This window comes from Agelaius phoeniceus, chromosome 1 (genome assembly GCF_051311805.1).
Source record: "Agelaius phoeniceus isolate bAgePho1 chromosome 1, bAgePho1.hap1, whole genome shotgun sequence".
Classification (NCBI taxonomy): Eukaryota; Metazoa; Chordata; class Aves; order Passeriformes; family Icteridae; genus Agelaius; species Agelaius phoeniceus.
Window position 1 is genome coordinate 111,021,506 of NC_135265.1, and position 18,271 is coordinate 111,039,776.

At 41.3% G+C, this 18,271-nt stretch overlaps 1 protein-coding gene across 4 annotated transcripts in view; it reads left to right on the plus strand.

The window, feature by feature from the left end:
- Positions 1-3,673: 3,673 nt before the first annotated feature.
- The window catches only part of ASXL3 (ASXL transcriptional regulator 3), a 127,982-nt gene continuing 113,384 nt past the window's right edge, over positions 3,674-18,271 (plus strand). For 2 of the 4 annotated variants that reach the window (XM_077185208.1, XM_077185204.1), the window contains exon 1: positions 4,274-4,664. Coding sequence is in view for 2 of the 4 variants with exons in the window: in XM_077185204.1 (XP_077041319.1) it covers positions 4,611-4,664 (54 nt within the window). In the remaining 2 variants the exon portion in view is untranslated. Of the gene's footprint in view, positions 3,951-4,273; positions 4,665-18,271 lie in introns of those variants that run through there. The other 2 variants (XM_077185200.1, XM_077185213.1) reach the window with 2 other exon arrangements.

The window sequence follows — 18,271 nt, forward strand, 5'->3', positions numbered from 1 at the left end:
ACTGTAAAGCCAACAGAATAAATCCTCATTATTTACAGTCAAAGCTTTCATTATTTGCAAATTTGCTAAGGTGAGATAGGTCTCTGGAAAACTTTAGATTTCACAGTGCACTGTTTCTAATAGACTTCATGCATTACACAGTTAGGAATAAATGTACATAACTTAGCTGTACCTAAATAATGCACACCTTGATTTGAGAACTGAAAAATATGGTTGTGATTTTTCTTTTCTTTTTTGCGGGGAAGGGGGGGGAAGAGTGAGCTCTTCCACATATTCTATGACCTCTACAAATCTCAGAGAAGAAATGGCATGCTCAAGAAAAGAATACTCTGTGCATATGAGTCAGCATTTAGCAAAATTTAACTTTCAACCTCCCGTATAAAATATAGACTACAGGATTTGGTTTTTTTCATCAACTTCAGGAGACTTTCCAAATACAGTAACATCATCCTGATAATACTAGATTCTGAGCTTGTTATTATGACTTAGTAACATAATTGAAAAACTTGGTATGTTGATTCAGGTCCATATGGCATATGATTAAAAGAGGTAAGTTCCTTAAAGTGTAATAAATGCTGTGAAGCTCAAACTGTCTGGATACTTGGCAATAGCCATTCTTTAAATCAATAGTATAAAACACATTCTACAACTACGACACCAGTTTCTGTAAATGGTTAACTGTCAATTGTCAATCCCAATGGCTTTGGTTTCCCATAAGTCCACACAAACCCATAATTTATGGTTTTCTTTTTGTCACCACTGTGCTAACACTAATTTAGGAAATGCAGTGACTCCATTAGTATCTTCTGGGATATTTTCTTAATTATCTTGTAACTCAGCATCTCTTGTTCAATTGTAGAGAATGTAATTTCCATTGTAGAAGTGGCACATTAGATTGAATTGTCATGCTGTGAATAAATCATTCTGCACACATATGGCATTTTCATGTAACAGCTGATACTAGTTCTTTTGTAAGAGCTGAAACTGGAATTTGTATTGAAACAGTGTTTCACTGTATTGAAGCAATGCATATTTATATATATATAAACACTTGCATAAGAAGTGGAGGTCACAGATTTCAGCTTAACAGGAGTATTACTGTACACAAGAATAAAAATTGGCAGTAGACATCAAAAGTAATTTTTCTATGCAGGAAACAGGAATAATGTTCTTCAGATGGCTTACTAGATAATGTCAAACCCAAAACTTCTATAGCAGTTCAGGTAAATGCATTCTCTGGGTACTGAAGCTAAGAAATCAGCCTCCAATGTTATCTTAGTATCATTTGGCCATTCTATGGATGCTAGAAAATGTAACTGAACACAAATACATCCATAATAAACCACTGATTCCACTCATGGTCAAACCAGTAACATCTGGTACCATAACATCACATAAATATTGCTCGGGTAAAAATTCATTATGTATTTTAATGCAACATCTTTCTGCAGTATTTGCAGGTTATCCAATCTGGTTTACAATACTCTATAAGTATTTACACACACATACACAATATATATATACACACGTATGTGTTAAATATGCTGAGCTTTTAGCCATAGTTCCAATGGTTCCAGTTTGAAGACAGTTTACCATTTCTCAATTCTCCTATTGCCAATTCAGTGAGAGAAGCAGCAGTTATGATCTCTGGTGGGGTCAGGTCCAGCTCATGAAGTAAACAGTACCTATAATCAATAGCAAATGTCCTCTTTCATAAGATGAACTTGGCCTTTTTCTGCTGTACTTCTAGACTTACATAAGACTTTACTCCATTAAAGCAGAAGTGTATTGCTCTGTTGAGGCACTTGGTTTCTGTGTATGCTGGCAAACTTTACTGGACTCAGTTACAACATCTATTGCAGAAAAAAAAAATCTATTTCAAGAGTACAGATTCCTTTTTTTTTATCCCATCATGAAACATGGAGAGAACCCCCCAGCTCTCTACTCTGGTGGGTACTCTCCAGTGGGTCCCCCAATACAGCAAACAGCATAACAGGTTTTCTTTCTTCAGCAAGGACAGTGCCCCTAATTGTCACTACAGGATTCCCAACCATTTTCATGTGAACAACAGAAGGAACTTTCAAAGCCAGGCTGGATGGGGCATTGAGGAACCTGGTCTAGTAGGAGATGTCCCTGCCCAAGGCAGAGTGGTTGGAGTTAGATGATCTTTAAGGTTCCTTCCAATCCAAACCACTCTATGACTTAGGAGCACCTGGATTGTGTAAGAATGATGCAAATAAATTAAATGACAGCATGACACTGTCATTTAACCATTGTAATAGAACTAAAAAGATTACTCCAGGGGTCCACAGAAATACCAAAAGGAAGTCTAATCCTGACTGTAGCAGACAATATTAGAAACCAAGCAAACCAACCAAAAAATCCACAAAGTCAGATTAGCTTTAGGGGCTCACTGAACTTCTTTTTCCCTACAGTGTCCTTTTCTGTCCAACACCACCATTGCAACACCAGAGGTCTTGTAACAGAAGTTCGTGTTATGTACGTGAAGCAGCCACCTATGAAGAGATGGGAACTAATGCAGAATATTTCTTTCTGTCTTCCAACAGCCAGCTATGATGGCAATGACTGATAAATGTCCCTACGTTTTTTCTATTTTGTTGTATTTTCAGTACTGAAAACAATGAAGGTATTTCAAAGGCAGCTGTAATGAAGTACTCAATTACTACAAACTTAGGCTTTTAGCATGGGTGATGAGATGTGAAAAAAACCTGCATGATTTGGAGTACAAAGTCACTAAAGGTGAGGAAATGCAAAGGTAAAAAAAAACAACTAAAGTATGGCAGAGACATAAAAAGGTGGAAATGAAGTCAAAACCACAAGACATAGAGAAGTGATAGTAACAGCAAGCATTTTCTTTCTACATGTTACTAAGGTGACAAAGGCAGCATTCAGTAAATAACAAAGGCATATGTACCTGTGTCGACAACTGGCTGATTGTAAAAATTTTTGCACTATGTCAAACCTGAAACATTGCAGCTGCAACAACATTTTTCTCAAGAACATTTCTGAGGCGTACTCAAATCCTCTGCTTAATGCTGTATAGACAGGAATCAAAACTAAATTTAGAAGCAGCTGTTTTAACAGAATTTTGTTTTGCGCGTATTTTTAATATTTTTACATAAGTGCGAGTGAATAATGAAATCTGGAAAGGTGCTATCTTCCATGCATCAGTTCCCACTAAAATATAAGTATGAGGAGGAAGATGCAAACCACCAGACAATGTGAGTGCTCCTTTAGAGTGTTTGGGGGATGCTATCAGGTTCTTCTGTTTCCTTGAGAGGTTCAAGGTTCTCAGGGCTGTCCTGGTCGTTTTCTTGGTAAAACAGGCTAAGCACTGTGGTAGTTGGTTAGGCGTAATTCTTTTCCCCCCAAAACTGTGTATTTATGGAGAAATAATTTTTAATGTTACCAAAGGAATAAGGCAAGGCGGAACACGGGTGCTGCTGAGAGGACAAAGGAGGGAGAGCAGGCACTGAGTAGATGGATACAGGAAACCTTGAATAATTTCTAACTCGTTTCAATCCGAACAAAAAATACCTAATGTATTTCGATAATATTCCTAATGCAGGCTATAATCTGGGCGAAGGGAGGAAACAAGCCGCGCATAACAATATCCTGCAACTCAGGAAGGTGTGCCAAGTCCCTTCGCTCCGCATTTCGTGGGTATCTTAATCCTGGGTCATCCAATTAAAGAAAACCTCCTTCGGCGGTTTTACGAGCGCAGCACATCAACTCCCTTTGTTTACACACTGGAACAAGATGTTCTTTCCTGTTCCGACAAGAAGAGGAGCTGAATCGCTAACGCGGGGTCCCTGCGCGCCGGCACCGGCCCGCCCGGGGCTGCCTTCGCTTCGGCATTCCCGCAGCGGCTCCGGCCGGAGCCAGGAGGGCACGGGCGGGCACCGCCGGGGCGGGGGACGACCGCAGCCGTAAGTAGGGGCCAGCGATCGGCTCGCACTCCGGGGGAGGGCCCGGCGGGATGTTGGGCTGGTTTCCCGGAACGCGGCGCGGCGCGAAGCGGGCACAGGGCGGAGAGGGAGGAGAAGGGGCCGAGGGGGCCGCCCTCGCCGCCACCTCCGCCCGCCGCCCCCGCCCCGGCAGCGCCCCCAGCGCCGCGTCCCCGGGGAGCCGCCGCGGAGCACCACGGGAGTTGTAGTGCGGCGGCGCCGGCCGGCCCGCCATCCCGCTCCCCTCGCCACCGCCCCCGGCCCGCGGCCGCGCTCTCGCGAGGCTTGGGGGGCGGGCGCGCTCTGGGGCGGGGGGCGCCGGCGCCGCCGCCGCCGCCGCCGCCGTGGGGATGTTGGGCGCGGGCGCGGTTCCCCCGCGTGACGTCACAGCGCATTGTTGTGAGCGCGGCGGAGCATCCCTCAAGCTGTCACAGCTGTGCCGCCGCCGCGGGGAGCCTCTGCCCCCACCCTCCTCCTCCTTCTCCTCCTCCTCCGCCCCCGCCCCTCCCGCCCCGGGGGCTCCAGAGCTCGGTGTCACCGTATCATTGTCCGTGCGGAACCCCTCCGGGCCCCCCCCCCCCCCAGTCCCGGTCCGCCCTCCCCCCGCTCCCCCCCCCCGAACCACCTCAATGAGATGCAAACATGAAAGACAAGAGGAAGAAGAAGGACCGCACCTGGGCCGAGGCTGCCCGCCTGGTAGGTGCCGCGGTGGCAGCGGCAGCATTGTGTGTGTATGTGTGTGTGTGTATGTGTGTGTGTGTCTGTGTCTGTGTGTCTGTCTGTGTGTCTGTGTGTGTGTGTGTGCGGGGCGAGCGCGTCCCGCCGCCGCCAGCCCGGCGCGCTGCCCGCCCGCCGCTTTGTTGCCGGCGGTCGGGGCCACTGTGAGGCGGGACGGGAGGGGGAGAGACAGAGAGAGAGCGTGTGAGCGAGTCCGGGGCACGGAGTGTGCGAGGGACTCCGGAACGAGCAGAGAGAGCCGGGGCGTGCGTGCGAGGGAGCGGGCAGGAACGCGGGAGTGCCCGTGCGGGAGCGGTGCGGGTGCGGGTGCCCGGCTCAGCCGGGCTGGCGGTCCGGGCAGCCCGCGGCTCTGCCGCCCGTCCCTGCCTGCCTGGAGGAGAGAAATACTTACGTCCTTTCTGCGGTGCGTGCGTGAGGAAATGCCTCTATTCTTTTCTTCTTTCTGCATATATGTGTGTGTGTGTGTGTGTGTGTGTGTGTAAATACCCAGGGACCGTGTCTATATCTCTGCAAAGTTCGTGCATCAGATATCCCGAGGAAATTCCTCCTTTTAATTTAGAGAAAAGTGAAATAGCCGGGATTTGCCTTTCCATCCCTTTAGTGGGGACAGGACAGGGGTGAGGGGCGTTAGAGACATCTCTGACCTGGGATTTCGCTTCACCCTCTGTACTTCCACCACGGAGCTGGGCAATGTCCAGGGCAATGTAACCCGCTTCTGAAAAGGCTCCGTGCCTCTGGAGACTCGGTCCATTCCCCACTTCATTAAGAAACTGTCTCCCTTACCCTACTGTATCTGTTCTCATGATTCTGTATTACTGTTCGCTAAGTGTAACAGAGTACATCGTTTATGTTGTTTTCCCGTTTCGGAGTACGTCTGGGTTCTCTCTATTCGAGGAATTTTACAACAAATAGTTACACACAGTACAGCACGTATGGTTGTACACGTCCGTATGCGTGTCTTCTGCAAAGTTGAGTCTGGTTCAGCTCCAGCCGAGTGCGTAGAAAGATGACAAAACTGGAAAGATAGGCTGCTGGCTACGCTGCTTTTTTGTATCCACACGAACTTTATCTTTTATTCATCTCTGATACAGATTGAATTGTTTAAGTAACATGCCATTACTAGTCCTGCATCTGTTTCTGGTAGACGGTAATGCTATCTTATTCCTATTATTTGTTTAGTGTATTTGTGAAGCACTTTCCTTGTAAAAATGTTTTCACCTCGTTATATGAATTCCTAGATAGGAAGTTCAGCCTCTCCTACGTAAATAATTATAAGGTATTAGACAGACACTACCTATAGATGTCTCTGTAAGCTGTATCGAGGTACTCTCGTGGGCTTGGACAGTGCTAAATTCTGATGTGGCTCATTATACGTCCCCCAACATATTGTAATAATGCAGCATTAGTGAAGATGCTCTGATATGGTGTCGCTACTGTACTCGCTTATTTTTCGTGATTGTAACAGAAGTTTCACTGCAGTAAAATGCTCACCTTTGCCAAAGTAGTTTTGGCAGCAGATGTTGCTCTGGTACTTGTTTCTCCGTGCTCTAAGCTGACGAACACACATTCAAAAGTCTATAAAATACATCAAATTGCTATCCTAACTTTACTCTTTCAAGCTGCTGCTACAGTTACCATTGTAAGCCGTATTTTGTTTGACAAATGTGCATAAAGGAATTTATTGTGTATCGAGTAAAATTGCTGTTCCCATGTGGTCTAATACATGGAAAAGTTTAAAGCCTCTGGAGAACAAAGGCTGAGCCACTGCTGTGAAGAAGGGCTAAGAGTCTTTTTTTCACGATGTCCTATTGCTTCACATTTCCCCCTAGAAGAGTAATGATTTGCTAAAATCAAGTAGCATGTAAGATGATACACTGCTGTATGTAAGTGGTGGAGATACACAAGGTCCACAGTGTGGTTTGTCCAGCCTCCTGGGGTTGCCAAGTTCTGCAGAGCTTGTCCCAAGTCTGTTATGTGAATGACATGTGCTGCTGCTCAGACCAACTACAGTCTTGCATTAGTCTTTGCTACTTGTATACAGTCACATATGTTTGCAAATCACTAGGAAAGACTGAAGCTGAAATTGCTGCTCCTTACAGTGCTTTATGTCAGGACCCTGATGGTTCATTATGACTTTGTTTTCTTGGGATACATCAATAATGTATTACTGCATGGCTTGATTAAATCAATTTCTTTTCACAGACAAGTAAACAATGAAGTGATTGATACCTACTCACAAAAAACGACTCATGACTTACCTAGATCAATATGTTGTAAAATTGTGTACTGCTGAATTATTTTTAGGAAAAAGAGGGTGAATTAATGTATAGGGCAGTGTATGGATATATACATTGTAGATTTTCTATAAAAGCTCTTACATTGCAACAATATTAGGCTTTCAAAGTGAAGTGCTAAAAAGTATGAAATTATACAGATAACATTGCTGGCATTGCTTTATCAGTCTGTTTTTCATGTCCATGTATTACAATGTGCACTTTCAATGATGTACTTTCATGCCAGTTTCCCAACTATTATAAGTTCACTCAGTAAAGCTGCAGAATTTTAGTTATGCTTTCTTTGTTTGTTGTGAGGTGCCGTACTTAATTTTTTGTACACCTTTCAAACAGTGCTGATGCAGATTCTCATTTTATGTTTCAATTGTACATACACAGCTATTATTAGCAGCACCCAGTAGCTTCCCAAATGCAAATGTTTCTATACTTGCAACATGCCTATGAGGTTAAGTATTTTGACCTCTGCTTTACCCATGCAGAGTTGAGACATGGAAAGATTAAGTACCTTACTCAAAGCTGTTCAGGAAATCTGTGGGAGAGGTAGTTATGATACCAACAGCGTCTCTGTAGTAGTTCTGTTTCACAGTCATAAAATCATCTTCCTTCTGTGGCTACACTTCTGCCTCATTCATTCTCTGTTACTACTTCTCTCACAGTAATTATGACAGAAATTGATATGGTCGTGTCTCTGTATTCAATCTATATTGAAACTCGTAATGTACCGTATAATAGCTATGGATAAAAAGGAACACAAGAACTGGACTTGAGCCTGGAGTTGTTTCACAGCTCTCTGTTTCCCATATTCACAATAAAAAAAGCAGAAGTACTTCGGAAAAATGTATTACATGACTGTCTTAAAACACATTGTAATGTGTAAGCACTGAGGCTCCAGACTGTCAATGTTGTATTTACTCATTTTCAGTATTTGATTAAGGAGTTTTTGGAAACCTCCTGCAATGCAGTGTTTTTTCAAGCTGTTCTCTTAATTTTTAAAACATAAGCAGGAAAGGTCTCCCATTCTATTAATCTCTTACTGTAAATACCATGTATGTGATACAGGCAATAAAGCAGGAGCCACTGGCATGCCCTCTATCAGAACTTGCATTTTATGGAAGAAGTCTCCTGCAGAGAGTAGAATCTTTCTGTCTGTGACACACTGCTTTTTTTCTTCATGCAAGTCTGCTTATCTTAGGGCAAGGCATAGCCCAGCTTACAAGCATTCCTGAGAAATGAACGCATGTGCAGGATCAATGGAATGGTGGCATACCACTAACAGTTCATGTTACAGAGCCCATTTTGTAGAACACACATTTTTATGGACAAAATTGCAACTTGTCTTTACAACCTGCCAAAGGGCATGTCTTTGATGTAGACCCGATATGTCAACTCACTTTGTACTTTGCAGCAGTGCAGACTACAGCAGTGCTTATGTATGACCTGGGCATTATCTCCATGCCAGTTTTCTGCTTTTTGTGTCTGATAGACTAAGATAGAACACTTAAAAGAATGAGAACAAAAGAAAACCTTTCAAGGAAGGAGGAGAAACATCCTGTTTTTCCTTTGTCTTTTAGTTGATCCTCATTTGATGTAGCCGTATTGTTGTTTTCTGATCATACATGGAACTCATTAAAATTGTATAGAAAGGTTAAACACTTGAGTAGTTAAAGCAATTTGTAGTGATTCCATTCAGATGAAAAATCTTCTGTTTAGCTTCACAAGGACTCTCAAGCTATTGCTGGAAGTCCTGAAGTAGTGAATTCTGCCTCTTAAAAATTTAATGTCATAAAATTCTGCATAAAAACTATTGAAATGAACAATACTGAGAACAAAACATGCCCAAGGATACTCTGCCACATAAAAACTGATGACAATTTTAAGTAGGCTGCAATGATTCAACTTTTATCATTTGACTTCCAGACATGATCCATTGTTATTTGTAGGACTTTGAACCAAAGGCCTGAACAGAGTGAGTGGAGACTGGTCATTTTGGGATTGCAGAGCTCAGAAGCACAGACCATCTGCCTATGAAGGGTGATAGTTTATGGTAACATTTTAAAAACACTTTTTTATTAATAGCTTGCCCTTATTATTGCCCTTTCCTGTAAGTGGTATTTTGAAATGTAGTTGAATTAAGTCTCTGCCACAAGCTGAGAATAAAGCAGAAGAAAATCCCAAGAATGAGAACAGTAGTCCTTGTTTGGTTATTTGTGTGCTGGATCACTTCTCTAGTATTTTTGCTTTTTCTTCTCTGAATTTTGTTCTGAAAGAAATGTTTTCTTGTGTTACTGAGGACTTATGTGCTTTCCAAGTTCTATGGAGAGTCCTTGTGGTTCAGGTGACATGTGCATATTGGGTGAGTAATACTCATATCTTAATTCATGTGTTTCTTGCAGTGGTCTCCTGACAGGATCCAGCTCTTAACTAAGAGCTGTTTGTTTCCTCTTGTAAACTGTAAGAAAAATATGCTAATTAATTAAACTGATGCTGGAAAAAAACATGAAAACCAGCCATTGAAATTGCTCACTTGCATGCTACTGTTCAATGTGGCTGGCTGTCCAAAAGCTGATTGTTACTTCATCTGCTATGCTGAGATAATGTAGTGGAAACAGATCGTGTTGCGGTATGGAAGTATTTTTGTATCGCATCTTCGTATTTGAAGACCACAAATGAAACAGAAAACTAGAAGAGTAACTTCTGCATAGCTAGACCATTGATGATAATCCCTTTGACTTTTATGTTAAGTCTTTGATTTTCTTACTATAAATAACATTTAAAAGCATTGTGCTAAAGGAGCTTCATGTGTCTTTAAAAAGGAAAATTTGATAGAACTTTGTTTTAAGGTATTAAGGATTTCTTTGTTGTTGGCTTAACAGAGACCTGCTATTATTTCCATATTTGTTCTGAGTTAATTCTTTTTCAGACATGCAGAAACATTGTGGCTTGGGAAGTTTTGATGGCCTTTCCCTTTGATCCACAATCAATGCTGCTTTGAAGAGCTATATTTTAGTTTGGTTTGCTCTAGGGTTTCCTCCTGTTTGTTTTATTCAAAGTAATTTTTGCAGTTGTTAGACAAGGTTGAACCTGCACTTATTTTTTTTTCCTACCTTTTGTGGTTTTGGTGTCAATATTTTATTTTGTTAGTGTGAAATACCATTAATAAGTGTGGGCTTAGTATTTTTTGATTTAAAATGAATAAAATCTACAAACAATGTCATCTATTTCAGTTCACCTTTTGCATTTTTCTTGGGTAGATTGAGAGAAATGAGATTTTAACGTTTTATCTTGAGACAGCCCTTTAACTCTTGGCATTGCAGAACTTTAGGTAGGCAAGAACCTTACCCAGGAATGGGACCTGTTTTCAATAATGTCACATTATTTCTGTCAAAGCAGGGTATCATAGGAGAAGACCCTAACAGGAGCCTAAATATGAACATTTCTCAATAGTGTGAAGGTGTTCTCAGTGCCTTAAGGTATAATTTAATATTCCCTGTTACAGTAAATATTTCCAGTGTCTTCTGGCTTACCTTTCTCTATAGAAGAGCCAATATTTTCCTCTCATACTGGATTTTCCGTTGAAATAACTGTTCTAGTTTTTCTTCTTCCAAGAGTAGATTTGGTCAGTTGCATGTGCAACCACAGTGAAGTAGTTTCCACCTAACCACACTCAAGACCCTACCACCCTTCACAGCTAAGTTTGGACTTGCTAGCCCAGTTCACCAAGTCCCTGTATCCAAACCATGCCATTACAGCATCTTAGTCTGGACCAGGTAGCATGCTGTTCTTAAGGTGGAAAGCCAAACTAAACTTACCATGCTTCCTGCTGGAGCTTCTTTTGCTCTTTATACTGTGATCAGCAAATTACAGTTATGGGGAGAATCATGTGCTAAACTTGACCTCTTGACTTAGGAGTAAAAACTTTTCTTTTGTAGGTTTTTTTATGGGGTTTTTGGGGTTTTTTAATGTTGTAAGCTTCATTGTGTTTTCTGTTTTGTTGGGTGTGATGATGATGGTCTTGGTATTCCCTGTAAATAGCAGTAACTAAATAGAGGCCTCCTTTTGTGCTGTCAAAACCTGGGAAAAGATGTGATTAGTGGAAATTTCATTATTGGTCCATGGGTTCCAGATGAAACTGAGCAAATCCTCCTTCTGAGGAACTTGCAGACTGAAGAAACCAAGTATCTTAGCCTTCACTCTGGGTCAGCTTCCAATTCAAAGGCAGAGCAATAAGCAGTACATCTTGGTACATGGCATTTGCTCATCCTGTGAGTTTAGGTAGCAAATCCTTGTGCTGCTCAAGCACAACAGATTGGTCATAAGTGGTTCATTTAATCACTTACCAACTTTGAATGACAATTAACATCCCCACAGAATCCCAAATTGTTGACATACTGGCCCTCTGAGGCTGCTCTTTTTCTGAGAGGCCCTGCCAGATAGTTTTCTGTTGCTGGAGTTACTGTCTTGGGAGGAGATGTACTTGATGGGAATGTGAAATGGTAGAGAGGTGCCTACTGATTACTTGCTGCCAATCTTGGTTTGAAAGGCTGACCTACAACTTTCTGAATGGCTCTAGCACAGACATCAAATGAGTGAGGAGACAGATAAACCATCTGGCAGTACATGCTGGAGCTTTTTTGATGTCAGTGCACTGATTGTGTTGAGGGGTGGCACTTAGTGTTGAAGGGGTCCAGAGGAGCTCCATTAACTTTTGTTCAAGCAAGCTCTGGTGTTTGTGACATTGGAACAGGAGCATCTGAGTGTTCTGATATTTTCATTCTTTGACTTAAGAGTTCAGCTCTCTATAACTTCTTGAGTTCAGAAAGACAAAATCTGTGGACCCTGGCACGTGACTTTACTCAATGTTCGAGGACCTTTTACTTGTGTTTTTTAACATATGGCATCCAGCTTTTGCATTGCAGCTTATGACTGACATGGCCTCTTGTAGCTCAGGTGTCTAAGATTTGCTTTGTAGTGTAGCATCAAGTTTTGTTTCTGTCTGACAGCATTTGCCAGGATCAGCAGCCACAGTTCAGTCTGTTGCTCTGGAGTCATCAGACTCATTAGGCTATTTGGGCTGTAGTTCTGTGTAGAAGATATTCCAGGTCACACCCTAGATTATTGTTAATGCTTTTTGATCACCAGAAAGTAATTTGTTTAGAAGGCACATATTACATGCTATGTTTTGAAACTTGTCCTCCTATATGCATAGATTGGTCTAGACAAGCTTGTGATGAGAATCTCCTCACTGCTTGTAGTGGGTCAGCTCTAGAAATCATTATCCTGTGGGTGACAGTTGCATCCTATAGAACATAGCCTGACTTACAGATAACAACATTTCCTGCACCTCTACAACTTCAGAAGTGTTCCTTGAGAGACAAGATCCTAAGCTACTAGGTTATTTGCTTTGGAGAATTCAAGGCTATTTTCTTTCTTTTTTGTGATTTTGCTTAGATCCTATAGACAGACAGAATTAGGAATTTAATGAATCAGTCAGGGTTTATAATTTTTTATATCCTAGTTAACTTCCCATGTAACTTAACATCTAGGGAAGGAAAAGAGTCTTACCTGAAGTATATATCAAGCATTTGAAGGTCAAAGTTTGATTCCATTAGCTGACTCTTAGCAGCCTGGAAAACCTGCATAACTGTGTAGTGGTTCACATATTTGGTGAGATGCCTGTCTAGAGTCTAGTAAATTACAGTCAAATTCATGTCCCACATGCTTTGTTCCTACTTTGGTGACTTGAACCTTCTTTTTTTATATAAGATGAGGCTTTGCCACTATCATTGTGTTGCCAAAGTACTTAAATATTTTTCATTAAGTGATAACCATCTGGTTTGATTATTCCTTTTTCTGTTCCATAAATTGAAACTGAATGTCTATTGATATCTAATTTTAGATAAATGTTAATTCTTTTTATGCCTTAAAATTCCCAGTTATCCATCACCTGCTGGCGCTGCTGTATCAGTGAAGCATGTGACATTCCATGTCACTATGCCTGCCTGCCAATATTACCTAGCAAGGGTAAGAGGAAAAAATAGACCCTTATTTTCCATAGCCTGCTGTCGTTCTTCTGGACCAAGATTCTGGCAGCTATCTCAAAACCATTACATTCTCTGATCATACTAGCTTCTTATAATCTCATTTGGAATTTCTGTAATTTAGAAATTCCAGACTGGTAGGACCAATGAGAACCTCTTTGGAACTTGGTGTTTCAGTTGAGAAAAGCATCTTAATTAAAGCATTACTTTGATAGAAGGTGGAGTTGGAAAGGGCCTCAAGGTCACCTTGTCTGTTCACACTTGAAAAGAAGTCATACAACCCAAGTTAGTTTTGGTTTTGTGAGATCAATGAAATTACTAACTTTTGTTACTGATAGGAACTATGACTTGTCTGGCTTTGCCAGAATCTGCTCTTTTAGTGAAAATTTACATTCTGCTTTAAAAAATGGGAGAACTAAGAAAATAAAATTATTAGGAAAAGTTGTCCAATGAGCATGATTTAGAATTTAGATGCATTGTGTTTTTTCTGACAGTGACTAGACAAAAAACATCAATTTTCTAGTACAGATTGAGAATTCTTTATCCAGTTAATGGTTCTCATTCATATTTTCTGGTTTTTGAGGCAATTTGGGCTTAGTCTCTTGATTTTTTTTTGAGAGTTTGATGCAGCAATGCTGCAGCAGGTTTTTACATACAGCAGTAGTGCTTAATGCATTCTAATCTATTCCATAATTTGTTTCATTCATAACGAAGATTTTTGAGACATTTTGTAACTACACGTCTCCTGTTTTAAAATTTAAAATGGAGAATAATATAGTGAGGCTTGTCATCTAGGTGTGGAAAAAGCTCAGAATTAACTGTAGAAGAAATCTTCAAATAATGGACTATTAAAGAGATGTTAATGCCTTTTCACTGCTGGTTTCAGGATGACCCATGGCTCCATAGGTATGTACCTTCCTGAAGGTGCCCTCCTGGGCAACAGCTAAAGTAATTTTTGCTAGATATCCCAGGAGGAAGTATTTGGTGGGAGGGAAGAATAAGGATTAAATGTTTTGATGTGGTCCCTTGAATTCCTGACTTGCAGTTCTAATCATATATATATATATATATATATATATATATATATATATGTATATATATATGTATGTATGTATGTATGTATGTAGATTTTCAGGTATTGGGTCACAGGCCTGTGAAACTGACAGGGAGAATCACAGAAATGAGGCTACATGCCTGGGACATTTGATCTGCCCATAATGAGCCTCAGCATCCTTTGTGTAGACAATTATCAATAGCAAGAAATGGATGCTGCTCCCAGTTTCATCTTGCAGTCAGATTTTTCATGGTAAAATCCTGTTCCTCCAGATCAGGAATGTTCAGGGATCAACAATGTTCAGGGATGTTCAGGGATCAACATTGCCAACTTCCCCTATTGCTTTTGGAATGAGAGCTACCATCTGAGTGCAATGTCAGGGATAACCAACCCTATGACTGTCTTGGACTGATGCCCTTGGTCTTTAGAAAAAGTCTGTTACTGAAATCTGTGCTTTTTGGAGCATGGGATGGCTCCCAAGGAGCAAACACTGAAAAGAAATGGAATTACTGCTTGGAGCCATCTTGAATGCTGCAGTTGTCTTATGAGGAAGAATCATCCTTGCTCTTTGTAATAACACAGTTCCAATGACAATGAGCCCCACTAAATGGTTGTGATGTTAAAACATGCTCTGGCTTGGATTTGTAGAAGCACTTCAGAAGTAGAGGGCTGTGGCTTCACGAGGTAGACTTGCAGATTTTTATCAGTCTGTCTGTGCAAGTTACTGCATGCCTTTGATACATGTATCGGTGACGATTGTTGCATTCACTGAGTGCCTCCGTCGGAGCTTCTCAGTACCTGCGCTGCTGATCCGCCCGTGGCAGTAAATGTTGGATGCTCACTGCAACCATTGTGGGTTTTTAATTTAGCCTCCCGTCCCAGCAGCATTGGAGCTTGAGGAGGAGGCTTCAGAGCTCTCCCATGGCTGTCTGGGCCAGAGTTTTCCTGTGAAAGGGAGTATGGGAGAAGTGTGAACAAACAGTTGCATGACTGACTGAAGGATGCAGGATATGATGTAAGAAAGTAACAATAATAAGGCTTTGAGAATAAAGTCAGTGTCTGAGCAGCAATTTTAGCTATTGTGTCTCATGGACTCCAGAGAGGTAGTCTTTCAGGTGGCCTGTGAACTACACAGTGAAAAAATCAAAAAAAGATGAAAGCTATAAAAAAATTGGAGTAATGGAGTCAGAACAGTTGATCAAAAATATTATGTATATCCATACATAATATTTGAGAGTTAGATCAGAAAAGCGTTGTCTGACTGATTTTTAATCTGTTTAATAAAATGAACAAACCAAAAACCAATCTAAGATACCTTGGTAAAAATAAATAAAATAGTAATAAAAATAATTTTTTTCTTCATGGACTTGTTTTTTTGGGTTTTTGTTTAGGTTTTTTTTTGTTGGTTTGTTTGTTTGGGGTTTTTTTGTAGATTAATATTTAATTAAATAATTGTTATTTTGCATAATAGAACATTTCTGTCTCCAGCAATTCACAGGGTTAGCTACTTGCTTGGAAATAGACTGTTTGACACATTATCAAACCTTTCTAATCATAAAAGAACAGGTTGCCTGGAAAAGTTGTGAATGCCCAGTCCCTAGAAGTGTTCAATGCCAGGTTGGATGGGGCTTTGACCAATGTCATCTAGTCAAAGGTGTCCATGCCCAAGGCAGGGACATTGAAACTAGATGATCTCTAAAATCCCTGCCAACCCAAACCATTCTATAGTTCTACAATTCTCAGAATCTGTAACACTTCCATTAGATAAAAAAATAACATGAAAATAATATCTCTGTCATTGTTAGTCAATTTTAGCTGTCCTTGATGAGGACAGACTCAGATTCATACTGTAATTTTCTTGTGCTAGTTCATTTTATTAGTGTCTGAGCTGTAGGAAAATGTTTCAAGCTATTTAAAGTAATGTTAAATAGAGTGAAATAATGCTCCTGTCTTCATTTTGAGCCAGATCTACAAAAGTGGCAACTTGGATAAGTGAGGCTGGTATATATGCATGGTGGTTGGGGAAAAGAAAGGTTCTGAAAGAGCTACAAAGAGAATAAAAGCTTTAAGAAAATTAAAAAAACAGTGCACCTGTTTGCTGTTATCTGCATTGTTGGAGCTGTTATGGCAAGAAGCTTCATGTGTGAGTTCAAGTGTTGTTAAATGTTGAATTTAATTTTATAGAGAGATATATGTGTGAAGGAAGAGGGAGGGGATCTGGGAATTCTGAGAATTAATGTTCTGAAAAAAAAGAGAGGTTTTAAATGCTCTATCCATACATAATAATAGTTATGGAGCTTATTACTTTTAGCACTTGCATACATTTTCTGGGATTCGTAGGAGAGAATGAAACTGGGTTTATGTCTGTTGGCATGTCATGTGGTGAAAAGAGTGTGTGCCTGGGTGATACTGAGGTAATTCTGGGGAGGTAAATTAGAGTACTGCATTGGGGAGCAATGGAGAAAATGGAGGTGTTCTTGTACCAATGAAAAGTAGAATAGCAAGGATAGTGAAAGAAGTAAAAAAATCTGACTGACAATGAAAAGAATAAGGAGAAAGCCCCAGTTTCTCAATTCAGTGATAAAATCACATATTATTTGTTTATTTATTAATTTTTCTACCATTTCACTTAATTGTATCATCAGCTAAAGTCCCTAAACTTTGATCTTTAAAATTTGAATTTTTCTCAGACTTTAAGAGGATTTCAATAAAATACCAAGATTAAAAACCAAAAAATTAGTCTGTCTTTTCTCCTTTATAAAATGCAGAGCCTTTGTCTTGGAAATAAAACACTCTGTTTACATGATGTTACATTCAGTTTATTTTTAGAACAAGTTGTACTGTGGTCTATCTTGGCTAAAGGAGTGTTGTTGAAATAATAAATAATGCCCTTGAAATAAATGAAAAAGAAAACCAATTTGTCATCTGAAATATTTTCTTATTCATTTGGTAGTAAGATCTCCTCTTAGAGTTTTCAGAATCGGTTTGAAATTATCTTGCCCATATTATTACTAGAGCAACAACAATAAAAAAAGATCTAGATTCTCCCATTGGAGAGATTTTCCTGGATTCTCCCACTGGAGACTCTAGGTCTGAGGCCATCTTGGGCACAGTGACCACAATATGATGGAGTTCTCAGTGAAGTAAGGAAGGGGTTCACCAAAGCTATCTTGGAGTTCTGGAGGGCAGACTTCAGCCTGTCCAGGACAGTGGTTCAGAGATCGTCTTGGGATCATCAGAGATCATCTTGGGAAACAGCCCTTAAAAACAGAGGGGTCCAGGAGGACATACTTTTAAGAAAGCCTGCTCCTGTGCCTATAAGATTCCTATCCCTAGGTGCTGAAGGATGAACCATCAGGGAAGAAGACTGGCCTGGCTGAACAGGGAGCTTTGACTGGACTTGGAGAGAAACTTGGGAAATAGGGGCAGACAACTCAAGAAGAATACAAGGATGTCATCAGGTCTTGTAGAGGGAAAACTGTATTATCTTCCACAGTGGTGACAACACGGAGTTCAAGCTGAGCTTTCACCAATCCAAAGTGTTTTTATAAATACATTAACAACAAAAAGAGGGCCAAGGAAAATCTCCATCCTTTATTGGGTGCAAAGGGGAACATTGTAACCAAAGATGAGGAAAACGCTGAGGTACTTGATGCCTTCTTTGGCTCAGTCTTCAGCAGAAAGGCCCAACACCCTCCAGGCAGGCGGCCTGAGCTGGTAGGGAGGGACAGGGAGCAGCCAGAGCCCTGCTGGGATCCAGGAGGGAGCAGCAGTGCCCTGCTGTGATCCAGGAGGGAGCAGCACAGAGCCCTGCTGTGATCCAGGAGGGAGCAGCACAGAGCCCTGCTGGGATCCAGGAGGGAGCAGCTGTGCCCTGCTGTGATCCAGGAGGGAGCAGCAGTGTCCTGCTGTGCCAGCTGACACTCACCAGTCTGTGGGGCCAGATGGGAGCCACACCAGGGTACTGGTGGAGCTGGTGGAAGAGCCAGGCTACTCTCCAGCATTTGTCACTAGTCCTGGTTACCCAGGGAACTGGAGAACTGGCCAGTGTGATGCCCACCTGCAAGAAGGGTTGGAAGGAGGATCTGGGGAACTACAGGCCTGTCAGCCTGACCTCAGTGTCTGGGAAGGCACCATTTTGTGGCCCATGCCGGACAACCAGGGGATCAGGCCCAGATA